This window comes from Coregonus clupeaformis, chromosome 5 (assembly GCF_020615455.1).
Source record: "Coregonus clupeaformis isolate EN_2021a chromosome 5, ASM2061545v1, whole genome shotgun sequence".
NCBI lineage: Eukaryota > Metazoa > Chordata > Actinopteri > Salmoniformes > Salmonidae > Coregonus > Coregonus clupeaformis.
In genome coordinates this window covers 15,148,446-15,170,850 of record NC_059196.1, presented here as the reverse complement: position 1 = coordinate 15,170,850, position 22,405 = coordinate 15,148,446, and the positions used below count along the sequence as shown (strand labels likewise).

Here is a 22,405-nt window from a genome sequence, read left to right as displayed (position 1 = left end):
TTATAGTGTGGATGATCAGATCACACTATAAAGCCAGGATAGATTGCAGAGGTCATTGAAATCATTCAATTAATTGTTGTTCCATCAAATAGTATACTACTCATTAACAACCGTCAAAACATTTCATAAATGTTGTATCCCAAGTGTACAGTATGTCTTTAGTACAGCTCTTTTCAAAATATATCACACGTATTTACTTATCCCTCAGTAAATAAAAGCCCAAATTACATGTGTTTGCCCCTTTAAGATATTTCACTAACATCCCGTAAAAAAATCCAAAATCCAAATAAAAAATCCTATACAGCTAACATTTCATACTAAGTGGTTTGTTTGTGGTTATTTGAACACCATATAGTAAAACAATAAACAAACAAAAAATGGCCAGACCCTATTTATAGTCTCTGAAAATATTTCACAGAAAATAGAAAATCACTCCCCCCTTTTCCCTGGAAGAAAAAGTACACATTTAGTTAGTTTCCATTTTGATACCTCTTAATCAGTCCACACAATCTAAATTCGAAATTCTCACTCTCTTGCCACATCTCCTGATCCCTCCTTTCAGACAACCCTCAAGAACATCACTTCTGACTGCTCCCTTCTCCGGTGAATTCCACAATATAGTACACACGAAACGAAATAAAATCCCATAAGATTTAAACCCCTAGGCTTTTCCTTAGCCACGCTGCTACCACTCAATCACCCCCAACATGCTTCGTGAGTCGGAAACTCAAATATGCTATCTCTTGCCTCATTGGTTGTACTCTCCCACGTGCCCTGTGGTCCCCCTCCTATAAAATCATTTACTAATGTGATGGTTTCTCCCACTAGCGTCATCGTCATTCCACACCCATAACACTTTACTACAATCCATAACACACAAATTCAACCCCTCTAGCGATTGTTTAAATGCAGCATGATACACCATTTGACTATTTGTAACCCTCATTCGCGCTGTCACCCATACATACTGTGAATTTACATTTCACCTTTCAGAATTTAGTATCTTTGACCCTCGGAAGGATTCTTTAACCCCACTGAATGTAATACTTCTCCCTCTCACAAATACTGTCAATTCCTCAGTGTAAGGAATCAGTGATATTTGATCCCAAGTATCTATGAAAATGTTGTTTGAGACGTGGTCTCCTACATCTCCCTCATCATTCATACTGTATGGGATTTCCATCAATCCGTGAAGAAAGACTCCCAATCAAGACACATCCAACATTGTAATGTTTCATTAAGTGGAATACACCTATAACATAACAAACCCATAACCACTTTCCAGTATTCTAATTATTTCAATTTGCTGCCTTGATTTTAGTAAAAATATAAATAGTTGTGTAATCAATCCAGAACCTACAAAAAGTTAGTCCTGTCCCCTAGTCCAAAATAAATGCTTCTCTAGCTACCCTGATGTGTTCCTCCCCATGAGTTCTAAGACTGCTGCCATTCATCTTAGCTGGTACCATTTCTTTGCCAATTTTCCTGTTGTGGTTGCCTAGGCAGCCATGGGTTGGTAGGACAATCCCTTCTCACATGTCCTAATTGATTGCACCCCCAGCAGACACCTGGTGGTCCTCTCAGTCCCCCCTCTTGGCATGCTGTTGTGATCGGTACCCTGGATTCTTTGGTCTGTTTCCATTTCCTTTGTTTAGCCACTGTCCAGTGGATTGGTGTGTATACACATTCACTACTGGTAAGGCAGGAGCTCTTTGGCCTTGCTGCTGAGGCAGTGGTTGTTGACCTTCTTGGAGAACAGGTGTAGTTTGTGTTTTCTTTTTGTCCTTTCTTGTCAGCTCTTCCAGCTGCAACTGTCCCAGTTTTCTCAGAATCTCTCTCCACTGCTTCGCCAATTTCCGTTCATCCCTCCTGTATTTCTCCATTGCGTGGATAATATGGTCGCACAATTCCTTGCGTGATTCTGACGTTAGTCCCTCTGTCTCACTCTGTCCTTGATCAGAGTCAGCATACTGTCTAAATTCTTCACCTTCCTCATCATTTGTATTCCCCCCATCTCTTTTCCCATCATACACTTGTTCATCTATCCCATAATTTTCCAGCTCTGTTAACATCCCCCTCAGTGTTTCATAACAGTCTATATCTAAATGTGATTGTTTTCCTCTTCCTGGTGTGGAAACCTGCTGCTTCCCTTTTTCTTCTTCTATCTCTACATTCCCTGTTATTGAGACTAGACCTGTGACCTGAGAATACTGCCCCCCTTCTGCGTATGGTGGTGGTGTAGTTGAACCAGCCTTTTTTGGTTCACTCCCTCTCTCCATTTTCTCTCTTCTAATATTCTTCTTATTTTTTGTTCCCTTATCCCAAACCTATAAAATAGCACTGGAAACTTTTCCTGTCCCCCGCTATTTTCCCAGTACCCTATTCGTCCTAGGTCGCTAGACCACACCCTACTTCCCCGATCAATATCCTCGTTACTCTATTTTTCAAAAACCCTCCCATTGTACTAACGTACTCTATTTTCCCCGTATCCAAACTTTTGTATCTGTTTTCCCGTGGTTCTCTTTCTAATCTCCGTCTCAACATTTATTCCCAAACCTTGGCTTTCAACTCTCCCCTTTCCTTAAATGAGGTTTTATCCCTTGCCTTTCCTTTACTATCCTTCTATCATTACTGGATCAATGACACTCGTAATAACTATTTCGCATTAAATTGTGCCTTTTTCTGATAATGTTATAATTGTAGCCTATTGCATTACTTTAGTTTAAAATATAAGTATGTTTATTCAACAAATCTAGAACCCACTATAAGTTGGTGCTATTCCCTCAGCATAATAGCTAAAGCTACTTGCATCCCCTGGTTCACGTAACGAAAATAAATTATCGTTCTAGAATCCACCAACTATTTGCATACATCACTTGTGTTAAGCAACCTATCGAATAAAGTAATAACAATTAGAATTCGTCAAAAACCTGTCTTCCAGTCAAGTATTTAGACCTTTACTTGAAATTTTACAGCTCAATTTGTACTAGCTGGACTGTCTCTATTTTACCCGCGAACCAGAGCCATAAATAATTTCCCTTTGTTATCAAATTAAAATATTCATTACCACAGCTCCAGTGCAATTCCCAGCCCGCTATTCAATCTCTGTAACTGTCCTTTCTGATTATGCTCCAATTAGTAAAACAACACTGGCTATAATTTACAAGCATACATTTAATTCACATCCCTATTCAATTTTATTCTCAGTAGCTTTCAAATTATCAACTAATTCAGGCGGCGGGTAGCCTAGTGGTCAAGAGCGCCGTGCCAGCAACGGAAAAGTCGCCGGTTCTAATCCCAGAGCCGACCAGGCAAAAATCTGTCGATGTGCCCCAGAGCAAGGCACCCAACCCTAACCACTCCTGTATGTCGCTCTGGGTAAGAGCGTCTGACGGTTGAATATGGGAGTTGTTCAATTTTAAATCAGCAAGCTGCTAAATCGTTCAATCTTATAACACAAAATGAACAATGACTGTTCTATCAATGTAAGCAACCCATAAACGTAATTGGACTATAATCAGAAAATCTAGACTTTAGTCAGTAATGCAGAATCTATGCTTTATTGGAATGACAAGTAACTCCTCCATTATTCCAATTCTAAATGGTTTGTATTTCTAGTATCTTGCACATACCACATTTATCAGAAAATAGCTTTGAAGGACACAGATCTCACACACTCAACGTAAATACCTTAGCAGTCAACTAGTCAAACCCACATTCATTGATTTTGCAACAGATATAACAACTTAACCAGATGAATTATATTTTCCCCCTAATATACTAATATTCCTTGACTATATCACCTCTGCTCCTGAAATGATAGATAACTACACTGCTCAAAAAAATAAAGGGAACACATCCTAGATCTGAATGAATGAAATAATCTTATTAAATCCTTTTTTCTTTACATAGTTGAATGTGCTGACAACAAAATCACACAAAAATGATCAATGGAAATCAAATGTATCAACCCATGGAGGTCTGGATTTGGAGTCACCCTCAAAATTAAAGTGGAAAACCACACTACAGGCTGATCCAACTTTGATGTAATGTCCTTAAAACAAGTAAAAATGAGGCTCAGTAGTGTGTGTGGCCTCCACGTGCCTGTATGACCTCCCTACAACGCCTGGGCATGCTCCTGATGAGGTGGCGGATGGTCTCCTGAGGGATCTCCTCCCAGACCTGGACTAAAGCATCCGCCAACTCCTGGACAGTCTGTGGTGCAACGTGGCGTTGGTGGATGGAGCGAGACATGATGTCCCAGATGTGCTCAATTGGATTCAGGTCTGGGGAACGGGCAGGCCAGTCCATAGCATCAATGTCTTCCTCTTGCAGGAACTGCTGACACACTCCAGCCACATGAGGTCTAGCATTGTCTTGCATTAGGAGGAACCCAGGGCCAACCGCACCAGCATATGGTCTCACAAGGGGTTTGAGGATCTCATCTCGGTACCTAATGGCAGTCAGGCTACCTCTGGCGAGCATATGGAGGGCTGTGCGGCCCCCCAAAGAAATGCCACCCCACACCATGACTGACCCACCGCCAAACCGGTCATGCTGGAGGATGTTGCAGGCAGCAGAACGTTCTCCACGGCGTCTCCAGACTCTGTCACGTCTGTCACGTGCTCAGTGTGAACCTGCTTTCATCTGTGAAGAGCACAGGGTGCCAGTGGCGAATTTGCCAATCTTGGTGTTCTCTGGTCTGTAAGCACAACCCCCACCTGTGGACGTCGGGCCCTCATACCACCCTCATGGAGTCTGTTTCCTACCGTTTGAGCAGACACATGCACATTTGTGGCCTGCTGGAGGTCATTTTGCAGGGCTCTGGCAGTGCTCCTCCTGCTCCTCCTTGCACAAAGGCAGAGGTAGCAGTCCTGCTGCTGGGTTGTTGCTCTCCTACGGCCTCCTCCACGTCTCCTGATGTACTGGCCTGAATCCTGGTAGCGCCTCCATGCTCTGGACACTACGCTGACAGGTACAGCAAACCTTCTTGCCACAGCTCGCATTGATGTGCCATCCTGGATGAGCTGCACTACCTGAGCCACTTGTGTGGGTTGTAGACTCCGTCTCATGCTACCACTAGAGTGAAAGCACCGCCAGCATTCAAAAGTGACCAAAACATCAGCCAGGAAGCATATGAACTGAGAAGTGGTCTGTGGTCACCACCTGCAAAACCAGTCCTTTATTGGGGGTGTCTGGCTAATTGCCTATAATTTCCACCTGTTGTCTATTCCATTTGCACAACAGCATGTGACATTTATTGTCAATCAGTGTTGTTTCCTAGGTGGACAGTTTGATTTCACAGAAGTGTGATTGACTTGGAGTTACATTGTGTTGTTTAAGTGTTCCCTTTATTTTTTTGAGCAGTGTATTATATTGCTTAAAACCTTTTCTCCCACACGCTCTATGCACTGTCTCTCACCCCCCACGTACGTCTACGTGTTTGGGCGCTCAAGCCAGCACTTATATATTCTTCCACTTTTATCCACTCTCCACATAACAAATGTCATATGTCAATATTATTCATCATCCACCGCATTCCTACTTCTAATGATTCTTTATCACCACACGCTCTATAACATTATCATTCTTTATCTCTTCATCATACCACATCCACACAACGTTGTTCTCAAACACGCTTCATCACAATTTTTGCATAACCTATCGGAATATTCCTTTACTATGGTCAATTTTACCATAATCCTATATCCCTTCTAAATTTTCCAACTTTTAATTACCCCCTAAAAGCTTGACCGAAATTCAATGTGTCAACGTCATATGATCACCCCCATACACGTGACCTGTTCCTTCAACAGGATTTCTCTCTCTCCTTTACGTTAGTAAATGAATATCCACTTACTATTAATTATTCTCTCCCTAATGCAAGATTGGGCTTTTCCCTTTCTCCACCAGCCTTAGAAGCTTCAAACGACCTAAAATATAGTCCCTTTCCTTACACTTTCTCCACAAAGACAAGGATATTAGTTTCAGGATTTATTTTTGTTGTCCGATCACCCACACAGATAAGCCGCCACTCGTGCTTAAATGAGTCAGACAGAATGACAAGCAGGATGAACAATAGTGTCAGACGATTGAACGAAGCTGACCAAATGACAACTTAATCACAATTGAATGAACCACAGCCGCTCAAACAAATTATTCCCCCGCACAAGATGAGCAGACCTACTCGATCTTATTATTTCTCTATACTTTGAAGCCCTAGCGGCATTCACAACCATTCACCTACTAGGGATGAAAAGCGCGACATCCAATTTATGCTGTCACCTTCTCAGGATGATTTTTTACCCGATTCGCTGTCTAATTTGTGCATTACCTTAATCAGGATAATGCACACCTACCCGAGCAGTCCTCTAACGATGAACTCCACGTTAGAGCGGTACCGTAGGCCCTCTCAGTCTTTTGTACAACTCTTGGCTAGCCATCTGCTCTTCCAGCCCTCTGGAGTGCTAACTTAGCTCTCCACAGCGGTACCACAGGATTTAACTTATTTACACTTTTCAACAATCACACTGCATGCATGTTTATTCCTCATTCCAACAAAAACTCTGCTTCTTCTGCTAAATCTGGTCCTTTAATTTCTGGAGAGAACCCTTCCGTACTCCACCCTCAGATTCAGCTTGATCGAAACACACAGTTTAAGTAAGAACATAGCTTACCTTTTAAACAGCGGCCACTGAGTCTGTGTGAGTCGCTCAAACTTTCTCAGACGGTAAAGCAATCAAAGGTCTCTAACCAGTCCTGCCGGGATCGCCAATTATGTTGTGGAAAATAACCACCATACTTTATTACAAATAAGGTCTTACAGAGTTTTTGTTGCACCAAGAAATGACTTTATTAAAGTTTTCAACAAAGCCGATACTCGTCTGCAGAGGAGCACACATTCTTAAGGTCCCCCTCCAACTTATATAGTCCTCTTCAGTTTTCCCGCTCTTTTATTGCTCCGCCCACTTCCTTTGTCCCTGAGGACGGCTGAACTATTACTCCAACCAATCACCCGCTCCCCTGTACCTCACCTCCTCAAGCTGTAATCATTCAAGAAGATACCAAAGAGACAAAGGTCTAGCCCAAACTCTATTCAACCCTGGTGCCGCTCCCTTCACTGTGTTTGAAGAGAGAGACAAAAGGCAGCCATGGATTCAAGTAAGAGCAAGCACTTTGACCCTAGGGCAGTTCCTCTCTACTCCCCCACACACACAGTGAAATGCCCCAATACAATTCCTAGCCCAGTAACAAACAATTCTAACTCAATGTTCGTGATTAACCCAGTTCTATCTTCTAATTTATTAAAGAATATACATCAACACCTACTCATTCAAGGGTTTTTCTTTATTCTTACTATTTTCTACATTGTAGAATAATAGTGAAGACATCAAAAATATGAAATGAAATAACACATATGGAATCATGTAGTAACCAAAAAAGTGTTAAACAAATCAAAATATATTTTATATTTGAGATTCTTCAAAGTAGCCACCCTTTGACTTGATGACAGCTTTGCGCACTCTTGGCATTCTCTCAACCAGCTTTAAACCCTGGAATGAGTAGGTGTGTCCACATTTTTGACTGGTACTGTATACTTAATTCATTTGTAAAAGGACGGGTTTATTGGTGTTAAAATACAGCAGTTATACTATTTTGGACCACAAGGCTGCTGATGTCATGCAGCCTGTCGTTTTTGTGTTTGTACTTTTTCATAACGACAACGATAAGTTTAATGTCGGACGACAATAGAATGTTCATGATGTCACTGCAACAACTGTCCACAGACATGTCGATAGACAAACTGTAAACCAGCTTTAAGGTGAATGGCAGGCCAGTAACTTTTGCAACTAAATTATTTTACTGTGCACGGTCGCACAAATAATTTTATGGTCACACAAGGTGCAACCAGTGGATTCAAAATTAGTATCCTAACAGTTACACTACCGTTCAAAAGTTTGGGGTCACTTAGAAATGTCATTTTTTTCGAAAGAAAAGCACATTTGTTGTCCATTAAAATAACATAAAATTGATCATAACATCGTTAATGTTGTAGGCGCAGTGGTCTAAGGAACTGCATCGCAGTGCTAGCTGTGCCACTAGAGATCCTGGTTCGAATCCAGGCTCTGTCGTAGCCGGCCACGACCAGGAGACCCATGGGGCGGCGCACAATTGGGCCAGCGTCATCCAGGGAAGGGAAGGGGAGGGAATGGCCGGCAGGGATGTAGCTCAGTTGGTAAAGCGTGGCGTTTGCAACGCCAGGGTTGTGGGTTTGATTCCCACGGGGGGTATGAAAAATAATAATGTATGCACTCACTAACTGTAAGTCGCACTGGACAGAGGAAGATTTGAAAAAAGTGTTATGGACAGACAAATCGAAGTTTGAGGTGTTCGGATCAGAAAGAATAACATTTGTGAGACGCAGACCAAATGAAAAGATGCTGGAGGAGTGCTTGATGCCATCTGTCAAGCATGGTGGAGGCAATGTGATGGTCTGGGGGTGCTTTGGTGGTGGTAAAGTGGGAGATTTGTACAGGGTAAAAGGGATCTTGAAGAAGGAAGGCTATCACTCCATTTTGCAACGCCATGCCATACCCTGTGTATGGCGCTTGATTGGAGCCAATTTCCTCCTACAACAGGACAATGACCCAAAGCACAGCTCCAAACTATACAATAACTATTTAGGAAAGAAGCAGTCAGCTGGTATTCTGTCTATAATGGAGTGGCCAGCACAGTCACCGGATCTCAACCCTATTGAGCTGTTGTGGGAGCAGCTTGACCGTATGGTACGTAAGAAGTGCCCATCAAGCCAATCCAACTTGTGGGAGGTGCTTCAGGAATCACGGGGTGAAATCCTTTCAGATTACCTCAACAATTGACAACTAGAATGCCAAAGGTCTACAAGGCTGTAATTGCTGCAAATGGAGGATTCTTTGATGAAAGCAAAGTTTGAAGGACACAATTATTATTTATATTAAAAATCAATATTTCTAACCTTGTCAATGACTACATTTCCTATGCATTTTGCTATATTTCCTATTCAAACTCATTTCATGTATGTTTTCATGGAAAACAATGACATTTCTAAGTGACCCCAAACTTCTGAACAGTAGTGTATTTACATGGCCCCAGTTGCATTTGCAAACAAATAATTTTTATGTACGAAATCAATAATATGTAAACATAGGGTGACAGTTCGCAATTGACAGTGAGCAGTGAGAAAATTAACCATAGACGGGAATTGACAATGGCTTATTAATAGGCATGAATAAATTGTATTTCTATGGTTACAGTCCTAAAATAATGAATTTCATTGAGTCAAAGTAATTAGATCCAATGATTTACCGCCCATAAGGCGTAGGTGGCGCTAGTCATGTACTATATATTAGGCCTATTCCTCATTATATAATTTAGATGCTCATTTGAGTCATGTCTCTGTCCAGTGTCCAATTAGTCATTTCCCCATTCCATGTCTCTAAATAGGCTATATTATAACCCTATTATTATAAATGTATTACACTTAGTGAAGAATGTTATCAATATAAAACAAATGTCATTTCTCAAGAACATTCCAATTTCCATGGCGGCCTTGTTCTCCTTTTACATTTTTATTTTAATTTTTTTAAGTAGGTTACATAGATGAACAAAATGTGAATTGCACAGAATTATATATATTTTTTACCCTTTATAATCAGCGCTGAATTATGCATGACATCTCTTACATAAATGTCAGCAATATTCTCTCCATAATCATTGTTCACTTAAACAGTTAATCTCTCTCTCAACAGTGAGGAGCCTAGACAAGAAAAAGGAGGCAGATGCTGAAGGCTTGCCTCATCTCTTCTGCTGCTTTCCAGGACACACGAGATAAATGCTGCATAATAAGTCACCATGAAGATAGAACATAGAACGTTTTACCCCTCTTCCAAAAGTGGGGAGCCTACTGACTAAGAAGGAGGCACATAGCTGGAGTCTTGCCTCATCTCTACTGCTGCTTCCCAGGACACACAGGAGATGTAATGTGTCAATAAGAAGGATGCAGGTGACATGGACAAGATGGAGGATTTTAAACTAGTTCTCCTCATTTTAAGCTACTTTCCCACTGACCTGAAGCTCCTGTAACATAGTGGGCCCATGCCATGTTGAGGAGACAGAGAACTGACTCTTTTCTAACTGTTTTGCTGTGGCTTCTCTTCTTCATCGCCATGACAATGAAACAGGCTTATGGAGAATCCATTTGCAGTCAAGAAATTCCCAAAATCGTGCAAAAATGTATTGAGGAAGTTCACAAGATGGTATCAAGATGTTTTCCATTTTTTTTCCATTTTCTTTCATATTACCTCATGAAATATACACTGTGTACTAAACATTAGGAACACCTTATTGAGTTGCACCCCCTTTTGCCCTCAGAACAGCCTCAATTCGTCGGGGCATGGACTCTTACTTACTTACTTTATTGTCCCCATGGGGAAATTTTGTTGCAGTGTCATGTACACATTTAAAGTGGCGTTAAATACAAAACAAGATTGACAATACAACTTTCAATAACAGTCACGCACCAATAAAAGTAAGAAATAAGAAATAAAACATTTAAAACATTTAAAACAAAGACTAGCCTGCTGGCCTTACGGGGTCAATGGGAACATTTGCCCGAGCTATTTAAGAGGGATATCACACCTGGCACAAATGATTGTCTCGTTCTATTTTTCCTGCTGAGGGGTGCCCTATACCTACGCCCAGAGGGGAGTAATTCAAAGTCCAGGTACAGGGGGTGACTTGGGTCTAAAATGATTTTGTGAGCCTTACGGAGGGCCCTGACCTTAAAGATCTCATCCAGGCCTGTCTGTTTGACTCCAAGTACCTTACTTGCTGTGGTAATAATCCTTCTCAGCATGTTTCTCTGACTGACAGTGGCATTGCCAAACCAACAAACAATACAAAAAGTTAAAATACTCTCAATAAAGGATTTGTAAAACAGAGTCAATATAGTACAGTCTATATTAAAAGAACCCAACTTTTTTAGAAAGTACAGTCTCTGTTGGCTCTTTTTGTAGATCTGGTCTGTACATTTACTCCACTGAAGCTTACTGTCCAAAAAGACACCCAGATATTTATATTCCTCTACAATTTCTATATTCTGGCCTCTGATAGATGTTGCAGAGGTAGGTGTTGTACGCTTCCTGAAGTCTATGCACATCTCTTTGGTCTTGTTAGTATTGAGGACCAAGTGTGATTCCTCACACCACTCTACAAAGTCATCTAGGACCGGGCCATGATGTTCCTCGTCATCATGCAACAGGCTGATCAAGGCAGTGTCATCAGCGAACTTAACGAGGTGTCTGTCAGTATGGGAACTAGTACAACTATTAGTGTACAAGATGTACAGAAGTGGGGACAAAACACATCCCTGAGGAGAGCCTGTGTTGGTATTGCGTATATCCGACACATGGGGACCTATTTTGACTCGCTGTGAGCGTTGGCTCAGGAAGTCCAACAGCCACAAAACCAGCCCCCCATCTAAGGAAAAAAAAACAGCCCCCCATCTACAAGGTGTCGAAAGCGTTTCACAGGGATGCTGGCCCATGTTGACTCCAATGCTTCCCACAGTTGTGCCAAGTTGGCTGGATGTCCTTTGGGTGGTGGCCCATTCTTGATACACATGGGAAACTGTTGAGCATGAAAAACTAAGTTTTGACACACTCAAACCGGTGCGCCTGACATCTACTACCATGATTGAAGCGGATTTAACAAGTGACATCAATAACGGATCATAGCTTTCACCTGGATTCACATGGTCAGTCTATGTCATGGAAAGAACAGGTGTTCCTAATGTTATGTACACTCAGTGTATGATGTAATACAATCAACATCCATCTGTTTCAGCACACAGTTTCAATACTTTTTGACTGTTTGTTTTTATGTTTACATTATCTGTGTTGTAGACTATATTATTTTCTCTCTTACCAGGAATCATTTGATTGCAGACTTTACACCCCAACTTTAGCTGATTATCAGGTATGTGGTTTCTTTTTGTTTTATTTCTGCAAACCTAATACAGTCGCTAGTGAAAGTCTACATACCCCTTGCACAGTCTTCACATTATACTGCCTTAAAATAAAATCTAAAAATGTATTTTTCCTACCGATCTAAACAACCTACTAAATATTTACAGGAAATGTTCCAAATTAATATGAAATTAATGAAAATGTATTGATTGCATATGTCTTCATATCCCAGAGTTAATAATTGATGGAACACCTTTGGCAGCCATTACGGCTGTGAATCATTTTGAATAAGATTCTACCAACCTTGCACAACTCTTAGGGCAACATATATCCATTGTTTTTGTCAGAATTACTCAAGCAAATTTGGTTGGGAATTGTTGATGGACAGCAGTTTTCAAACCTTTTCACAAATTTTCATGAATATTTAAGTCAGGACTGAGACTAAACCATTCAGAAACAATCAACACCTACTGGAAAGTCATTCTGGTGTATCTTTGGCATACAAATGTGTGTAATTGTGTAATACTCCCCAGTCCCTGCTGGGATGCTGCCACCAAAATACTTGAAAATACAGAGGATCAACAATATTGCAGTCACTTAACATTACTGGCCTGTATGACAAAGTGAAAAGAAGGAAGCCTGTGTTAAAAAAATACACTCCGAATCATCCATTCTGTTTGCAACAAGGCCGTAAGGTAATACTGCAAGACAACACAGAAAATAACTTTGGCCTGAGTTAAAAACTACAGGTTTGGGTCAAATCCAATACAACACAACAAAGAGTGAAACCTTAGTATTGTAAAGTATTGTGGTGGCAGCATCATGTTATTGGCAGGGAGAGTATGTCAGGATCAAAAAAATTATGAAAGGAGCAAAGCCCAGGTAAAAAGTTACGGGAAAACCCGCCTCAGACTTCTGAATACCTAACCCTGGGATAGTTTTATTTTTCAGTGGGACAATTACACACCTTTTAATGCCAAAGACACACCAGAAGGGCTTTCCAAGAGGTGTTGAGTGTTCCTGAGTGGTCCAGTCTCAGTCCTGACTTAAATTTGCTTGAAAAAGGTTTGAATATTAAGAGTCCATCAATGATTCCCAACCAAATTTAGTGAGCTTGAGCAATTTTGTATTAAAAGAAAAAGCCATACCTCAGACTGGCCAATAAAAATAAAAGATTAAGATGGGCAGTCTGAGATATGGCTTTTTCTTTGCAACTCTGCCTAGAAGGTCAGCATCCCGGAGTCGCCTCTTCACTGTTGACGTTGAGACTGGTGTTTTGCGGGTACTATTTAATGAAGCTGCCAGTTGAGGACCTGTGAGGCACCTGTTTCTCGAACTAGACACTCTAATGTATTTGTCCTCTTGCTCAGTTGTGCACCGGGGCCTCCCACTCCTCTTTCTATTCTGGTTAGAGACAGTTTGCGTTGTTCTGTGAAGGGAATACTACACAGTGTTGTACGAGATCTTCAGTTTCTTGGCAATTTCTCGCACAGAATAGCCTTCATTTCTCAGAACAAGAATAGACTGACGAGTTTCAGAAGAAAGTTATTTGTTTCTGTATGAAAATAAAATAAAATAAAAAAATAAAATGTATGCACTCACTAACTGTAAGTCGCTCTGGATAAGAGCGTCTGCTAAATTACTAAAATGTAAAATGTTTCTGGACATTTTGAGCCTGTAATTGAACCCACAATTGCTGATGCAACAGATACTAAACTAGTCTCAATAAGGCCAGTTTTATTGCTTCTTTAATCAGCACAACAGTTTTCATCTGCGCCAACATAATTGCAAAAGGGTTTTCTAATGATCAATTAGCCTTTTAAAATGATAAACTTGGATTAGCAAACACAACGTGCCATTGGAACACAGGACTGATGGTTGCTGATAATGGGCCTCTGTACGCCTATGTAGATATTCCATTAAAAATCAGCCGTTTCCAGCTACAATAGCCATTTACAACATGAACAATGTCTACACTGTATTTCTGATCAATTTTATGTTATTTTAATGGACAACATTTTTTATTTTCTTTCGAAAACAATAACATTTAAGTGACCCCAAACTTTTGAACGGTAGTGTATAATAAATGACACTAATTGCGCTGAAGGTTAGACAGTTAGACACAATATTGAATTATAATTGTTGGAATTTATCATCCTAGTTTAGTTAACTGATCTGTTTTGAGGCTTCCATGCTCAGACCTGATTATTTATTATTTTCATTTACAGTGCATTCGGAAAGTATCCAGACATCTTCCCTTTTTTCACATTTTGTTACGTTACAGCCTTATTCTAAAATGTATTAAATTAAATGTTTTCCTCATCAATCTACACACAATACCCCATAATGACAAAGTGAAAACAGGTTTTTATAAATTTTTGCAAAATTTATAAAACAGAAATACATTTTTTACATAAGTATTCAGACCTTTTGCTATGAGAATTGAAATTGAGCTCAGGTGCATCCTGTTTCCATTGATCATCCTTGAGATGTTTCTACAACTTGATTGGAGTCCATCTGTGGTAAATTAAAATGATTGGACATGATTTGGAAAGGCACACACCTGTCTATATAAGGTCCCACAGTTGACAGTGCATGTCAGAGCTAAAACCAAGCCATGAGGTTGAAGGAATTGTCCATAGAGCTCCAAGAAAGGATTGTTGTGTCGAGGCACAGATCTGGGGAAGGGTAACAAAAAATGTCTGCAGCATTGAAGGTCCCCAAGAACACAGTGGCCTCCATCATTCTTAAATGAAATAAGTTTGGAACCACCAAGACTCTTCTTAGAGCTGGCCGCCCAGCCAAACTGAGCAATGGAGTTTGCCAAAAGGCACCTAAAGGACTCTCAGACCATGAGAAACAAGATTCTCTGGTCTGATGAAACCAAGATTGAACTCTTTAGCCTGAATGCCAAACGTCACGTCTGGAGGAAACCTGGCACCATCCCTACGGTGACGCTTGGGGGTGGCAGCATCATGCTGTGAGGATGTTTTTCAGCAACAGGGACTGGGAGACTAGTCAGGATCGAGGGAAAGATGAACGGAGCAAAGTACAGAGAGATCCTTGATGAAAACCTGCTCCAGAGCGCTCAGGACCTGGGACGAAGGTTCACCTTCCTACAGGACAACGACCCTAAGCACACAGCCAAGACAACGCAGGAGAGGCTTCGGGACAAGTCTCTGAATGTCCTTGAGTGGCCCAGCCAGAGCCCGGACTTGATCTAACATCTCTGGAGAGACCAGAAAAAAGCTGTGCAGCGACGCTCCCCATCCAACCTGACAGAGCTTGAGAGGACCTGCAGAGAAGAATGGGAGAAACTACCCAAATACAGGTGGGCTAAGCTTGTAGCGTCATACCCAAGAAGAATCGAGGCTGTAATCACTGCCAAAGGTGCTTCAACAAAGTACTGAGTAAAGGGTCTGAATACTTATGTAAATGTAATATTTCAGTTTATTTTATTTGATAAATGTGCAAAAATGTCTTAAAACCTGTTTTTGCTTTGTCATTATGGGATATTGTGTGTAGATTGATGAGGGGGGGAAACAATTTAATCCAATTTAGAATAAGGCTGTAACGTAACAAAATGTGGAAAAAGTGAAGGGGTCTGAATACTTTCCGAATGCATTGTATATAATGGGCTTATAACTCAAAGCATTTTACATTACATGAAGGTAACTATCTTCTCTCACCACCAAAGAGATACATATTTGGATCTGTTAAATCTGGTCTGGAGTCTCTCATCGCTACAAAACCCTCTTGACCCCCACCGTGTTGTATGACTTTCTTCCAGATGTTTTACATCCATTGTTTGAGTTTCATATTATCCCCTCCTCTCTTCAGCAGAAATGCCCCATGTCCACACTCAAATGCTTTGAAGCAGAAGTGTATGTCCTGGTGTTAGAGTCTGGGAGTAAGTTCTTACGCAAGACACAACTAACCAAACGACTGAATGGCTTGAGATCCTTGATAAAACAGGTAAGCCAATCAGTGTGAGGGAGACACAGGCCAGCTGCATTTGAGGTGCATTGGGATGTTTTTGATTCTACCTTGTCCTTTGGCTGTCTGAGTATAGTTTAATTCCAGCTATAGAGCATATAGTTGTCTAGGTGAAAATGATGGCGAATAGTCGGAATAGCTGATTTGGACTCCCATGTTACTGTTTGCTTATACTATTGTTATTCTCAGACAGTTCTCACACATTTATTTAACATTTTCTATCTGTGTTTATAAGAGAAACGTAAGCCTCATGTCACCATTGACTAATAGCGTGTTTATTTTAAGATACAAACCATCTCAATGGAATAGTTTAAAAATTCCAGCGCTACTAAGGCTGCGGTTACACAGGCAGCCCAATTCTGATCTTTTGCCCATTATTGGCAAAAGAGCTGGTCTAATTGTTCAAAAGACCAATTAGCACTGGGATTCAAACCGGCAACCCTCTGGTGGCTGGCCCCCTTCTCTAATATATACAGTGTATTCAGAAAATATTCAGACCCCTTCCCTTTTTCCGCATTTTTTTTACGTTACAGCCTTATTCTAAAATGGATTAAATAAATTAAAATCATCATCAATCTGCACACAATACCCCATAATGATATAGTGAAAACAGGTTTGTAGAATTTTTGCAAATGTATTAAAAATAAAAACAGAAATAACGTTTTTACATAAGTATTCCGACCCTTTGCTATGTGACTCAAAATTGAGCTCAGGTGCATCCTGTTTCCATTGAATATCCTTGAGATGTTTCTACAACTTGATTGGAGTCCATCTGGGGTAAATTCAATTGATTGGACATGATTTGGAAAGGCACACGCCTGTCTATATAAGCTCACATAGTTGACAGTGCATGTCAGAGCAAAAACCAAGCCATGAGGTTAAAGGAATTGTCCGTAGAGCTCCGAGACAGGATTGTGTCGAGGCACAGATCTGGGGAAGCGTACCAAAAAATGTCTGCAGCATTGAACGTCCCCAAGAACACAGTGGCCTCCATCATTCTTAAATGGAAGAAGTTTACAACCACCAAGACTCTTCCTAGAGCTGGCCGCTCAGTCAAACTGAGCAATCAGAGGAGAAGGGCCTTGGTCAGGGAGGTGACCAAGAACCTAATGGTCACTCTGACAGAGCTCCACTAAGCTACCTGGGCGGCAGGTAGCTTAGTGGGTAAGAGCGTTGTGCCAGTAACCGAAAGGTCGCTGGTTCTAATCCCTGAGCCGACTAGGTGAAAAATCTGTCGATGTGCCCTTAAGCAAGGCACTTAACCCTAATTGCTCCTGTAAGTCGCTCTGGATAAGAGCGTCTGCTAAATGACTAAAATGTAAATGTAAAATGTACCAATCAGGCCTTTATGGTAGAGTGGCCAGACGAAAGCCACTCCTCAGTAAAAGGCACATGACAGTCCGCTTGGAGTTTGCCAAAAGGCATCTAAAGGACTCTCAGACCATGAGAAACAAGATTCTCTGGTCTGATGAAACCAAGATTGAACTCTTTGGCCTAAATGCCAAGCGTCACGTCTGGAGGAAACCTGGCACCATCCCTACGGTAAAGCATGGTGGTGGCAGCATTATGCTGTGGCAATGTTTTTCAGCAGCAGGGACTAGGAGACTGATGGAAAGATGAACGGAGCAAAGTACAGAGAGATCCTTGTTGAAAACCTGCTCCAGAGCCCTCAGGACCTCAGACTGGGTCGAAGGTTCACCTTCCAACAGGACAGCAACAATAAGCACACAGCCAAGACAACGAAGGAGAGGCTTCGGGACAAGTCTCTGAATGTCCTTGAGTGGCCCAGCCAGAGCCCGGACTTGAACCCGATCGAACATCTCTGGTGAGACCTGAAAATAGGTGTGCAGCGACGCTCCCCATCCAATCTGACAGAGCTTGAGAGGATCTGCAGAGAAGAATGGGAGAAAGTCCCCAAATACAGGTCTGCCAAGCTTGTAGCATTATTTTTTAATTTTTTTAAATCTTTATTTAACTAGGCAAGTCAGTTAAGAACAAATTCTTATTTACAATGACGGCCTACACCGGCCAAACCCGGACGACGCTGGGCCAATTGTGCGCCACTCTATGGGACTCCCAATCACGGCCGGTTGTGATACAGCCTGGAATCGAACCAGGTGGTCTGTAGTGACGCCTCAAGCACTGAGATGCAGTGCCTTAGACCGCTGCGCTACTCGGGAGTCATACCCAAGAAGACTTGAGGCTGTAATCGCTGCCAAAGGTGCTTCAACAAAGTACTGAGTAAAAGGTCTGAATACTTATGTAAATGAGATATTTCAGTTTTTTATATTTCATAAATTTGTAAAAATGTCTTAAAACCTGTTTTTGCTTTGTCATTATGGAGTATTGTGTGTAGATTGATGAGGGGGAAAAAACTATTTAATCCATTTTAGAATAAGGCTGTAACGTAACAAAATGTTGAAAAAGTCAAGGAGTCTGAATACTTTCCGAATGCACTGTATACTAATCAACTGAAATTCCAAACTTTGAACAAGCATATATCCTTCCCCGTTTTATCTACAGTCATTCGATTTTCAATGAGATTTTCCGCAAATTAGACTTTTTGTCCCCCACGATTGATTTTTTAAATAAAATGCTGCTACTCTTCCTTCCTATATGATTTGATGACACTACATAACCACCTGTTCTTTTGTCACAAAACTTTGTGCAATGATAGAAGGTCACTCCAAGGTCACTCCGATTGACAACATGGTGGCTTAAACGTGGCTATGGCATGCTTGGCCCCCGGAATTGCTGCTTGTAGCTATATTTTTTGATAACTGATATTCAGATATAGACCAAACAAGTAAAGCATAACACAATTTCGCAAGTGCTTTAACGACCTATCTGCCTGTTCACTTATTTTCATTGTTGACTCAAGTATGAAATTGGAAACCTTGGTTAATGGTTAAAAAGACTGACAGAAAATGTAATGGCTGGCGTTAGGCAAATTAACATAAATGTGCCTGCATTAGATATTCTCAACATAGTTTTTTTTTGCGAGTAATTTAAGGTGAGTACTCAAACAGTGAAATAATTTTAAATGCCCTTACATGCCTACTGTAGAGACCATTTGCAAAGTGTAAATGATAGACACTGGTGGAGCGATGTGAATATTTAACTGTTAATTCATTGACATCGACCATTATGTTACTATCAGTATAGTCTAGCGAGACTACTATCAGTATAACTGTCCCTCGTCAGCCCATACAAATAAATCCTGTTTTATATCAATGCATCTTCCTATCAAGTAGTGGAGTCCGCTCTCTGACATCCCGTCCATTGTAAGCTATCAAGTTTAGATTTCCAGCGAAGGAAAAAAAGACTTGATTGTTTAAAAAAATTAAATTCCCCCCATGAATTCATGCAACTTAAATTTGAATAATTGTCACTAATTGGCCCAAGGGGGTTCGCTGCATCATTCGTAGGGGACGACTGTTGTTTACTGTTGCCTTGTTGACCTTGGAAAGAGAAAGACAACTAAAGGAATGTGAAAATAGATACCACCATACAAAGGATGATACACTATAGGGGATCAGTTACATTGGTTAGAACATGTCACATTTGCAGATATCGCGCTGTATATGTAAATGTCTGTTCATTTACATTATTATAATATTAAAATAATGATCTCACTGGCTCTTTCTCTTTCTGTGTGTTGTAACTAGTACTTAAAATATTATCATTATTACATTATTATAATATTTAAATAATGATCTCTCTGTCTCTCTTGCTTTCTCTCATTTGCTGTATCATAGAGCCTCTATTTTTTGACTATGTTATGCCTATGTTGTGAGTGTTTTCCTCTCTGTATTGCAGAAGGACGGTGCCAACTGTCCACACTGTGAGGTCCACAGAGAGCAGGCAGCAATCGATTTCTTAACAACATTTCTAGAAATTCTGGAGAATATCAACAATCAGGGGTGTCGGGAGCCAGCCAGCCACTGAGATGTACATTCACATCCATAGCCAGGAACATCCAAGGATTCACATAAGGGCAGAAGGCTACCTGAACAATTGCTAATGCAGCAAAATACTATACATGTATTGTAATGTACCAGACCACCGCTATCTTTCTGAGAGGGAGTAGCTGAGGATCTGCCGGGGACAGAAGTTGCAGGACATCCTTGGAATTGGCAGAGTATTCCAAGGATGTCCTGCATCAGCTCCTTCACTTAGAATAACACATAATTTTGTACATTGATGCACAAGTGTTACGTGAATTATTTAACAAACTATTTCAGTGTCTCTGTGCGTCTCCCAAAAGGTTGTAAGTCTTTTGGGATTTAAGTAACGGACAGAGTCCCGGTCTGCATAGTCAGAGATTTATTCATTGAGAATTCTGCCATCACAATTTCAGAGTCCATCTTTTATACTCATACGTCATACAAACATCCCTCCTCTCTGTAGGCGGGCTGTAGTTTTCCACTTTAAAACTGCTCTCCTAACCATTATGTCACACACACATACACATACACACACACACACACACACATACATACACACACCCACACATGCTTACACACATAGGCTGCCTCACAATATCCTGCACCATATTTCATACTCCTTAAAAAGCCTAACAGTTTCTCTCCTCCCGAAATTCCTCAGTTATCTCAGTTGCCTGTAGACAGTTCTCCTTGTCATTTGTTGTCTGGCCTAACTCTTACTCACATTGCTAAATAGTAGCTCAATGTCATAGTCTTTACTGGTCCTACACTCACACACTCTAACACATTTCACACAGTTTCAGGGTGTAATAATTAGTCATTAATAATGAATCTATCAATCCACCATTTGACTAAATATTACACACATACTCACAATATATATGTTGTTATAGAAATGAATCACACACATTGAAGCATATAAGTTGGTTTGCATATAAAAACATAAAAAATTGTCTCATTCAATACAGGTTCATCAGGGTTACCCCATGATTAAAAGCGTAACGTTACTCTTTAGCAATGGTACCTAACCTGTTTACCCACTATCTGGAAACAACAGTCTAAGCCTATAGTGAAGAACGTTTGCTTCATCACATCCTGCAACATCGGTTAACTAGTACATCATACTTAAAACAAGACTTTAATACACAAAAGATCATTACAATAACTTTTAAACTAGAGATTTATAGTTCTAGGTAAACATCCAGTCTCAAACTATCTGAATCGTTGTCGTCCTCCACCAAGCCTGGTGGGTCATATTCTTCATTCCTTAGGTCGGAGTCCGGGATTGGGCCGTATCTCACCATCTGCTGTGATACTGCTCCAACGCCTTGCTCACCAATCCACGGACACAGGGAATAAGACAACATCCACAAAGAAAAGCATAACCATAGACGCGATTGCCGCGCCTAAAATAGTTACAACAATAGTTTTCCATTTACCAAACATGTTATCAAACCAACCAGTCATTGATGACTGTCACCCCCCAGTTCTCAGCCCATTCTTTACTTAATGCAATGAGACCTGCCAGTGCTCTAGTTACTGTACCATCTGGGGCTGTATTGTTGGGGATAAACATACAACAATGACCTCCCACCATCTTGCAAATCCGCCATTCTCTGCTAAAAGCATTTCGAGAACCAAACTATTCTGCAGGTCATGAGTGAGGTGGCGGATAGTTGGCCTGAGATTCTCTTCACTGCATCCCTTGTCTAATTAACGAACCTTTGTAGATGTAATCCAGTCAACATTTTTATCAATTGTAACCCACCAGAAAAACGTTGTTGTAAACCCTTCTCCAATTTGATCTGTGATTCGCATTACTTTGTTGTCTATAACATTGATAATCTCTGGGGTTCATGGTGAATTGGGGTGCCTTAACCTTTTTAAGAGTGGTTATTTTAATATCAGAACAATTAGGTGAGGTTTGGTTTGATCCCAAATCTATCACACAAGAGAACATGGTCTGAGGCATAGGTGCAGTTACAAGGGTTGGCCTACCTGTTGAACAGGCATAACAATTAGTTTGACCCAACGCCCTAGCTGTGTAGTTCATCCACCTTACCCAGAAGTTCTCATTTGAAATTCCTTCTACTTCTCCTTGGTTCATTTCCTGCAAGAGGAAATATTCTACCCTTGGTTGTTTAGTGCTATTTAGGATTCCTTCTGAGGGCCTTCCAAGGGGTATTAGACTAGTTTTTTGGTACCTCTGGTGATAACAATGGATCTACCTGCTGATCTGTCTCGGAGGTGGAAGATTCATTTTTCTCCTGAAAAATGAATCTCAAACATATATCTGCCCCGAAATCATCAACACAGGCCCAATAGTTCCTTGCTATGTCATCTTGCATAATTGACTTTACCGTTATCACCAGTTCCGTTTTACATTTATCATGGGTTTGTTTAATTCCCCATCGGTGTACTGCGTCCATCCATTCTCATAGTATGTTCCCCAGGTAT

General features: G+C 40.8%; 1 protein-coding gene across 1 annotated transcript in view; it reads left to right on the top strand.

The window, feature by feature from the left end:
• LOC121567093 (interleukin-15-like) overlaps positions 1 to 20,261 on the top strand; it is a 45,573-nt gene extending 25,312 nt beyond the window's left edge. Inside the window, exons 3-6 of the mRNA XM_041877035.2 lie at positions 9,789 to 10,295; positions 11,968 to 12,015; positions 15,846 to 15,980; positions 19,821 to 20,261. Coding sequence (XP_041732969.1) covers positions 10,140 to 10,295; positions 11,968 to 12,015; positions 15,846 to 15,980; positions 19,821 to 19,949 — 468 coding nt within the window. The 5' untranslated portion in view covers positions 9,789 to 10,139 and the 3' untranslated portion in view covers positions 19,950 to 20,261. The remainder of the gene's footprint in view (positions 1 to 9,788; positions 10,296 to 11,967; positions 12,016 to 15,845; positions 15,981 to 19,820) is intronic.
• The last annotated feature ends 2,144 nt before the right edge of the window (positions 20,262 to 22,405 follow it).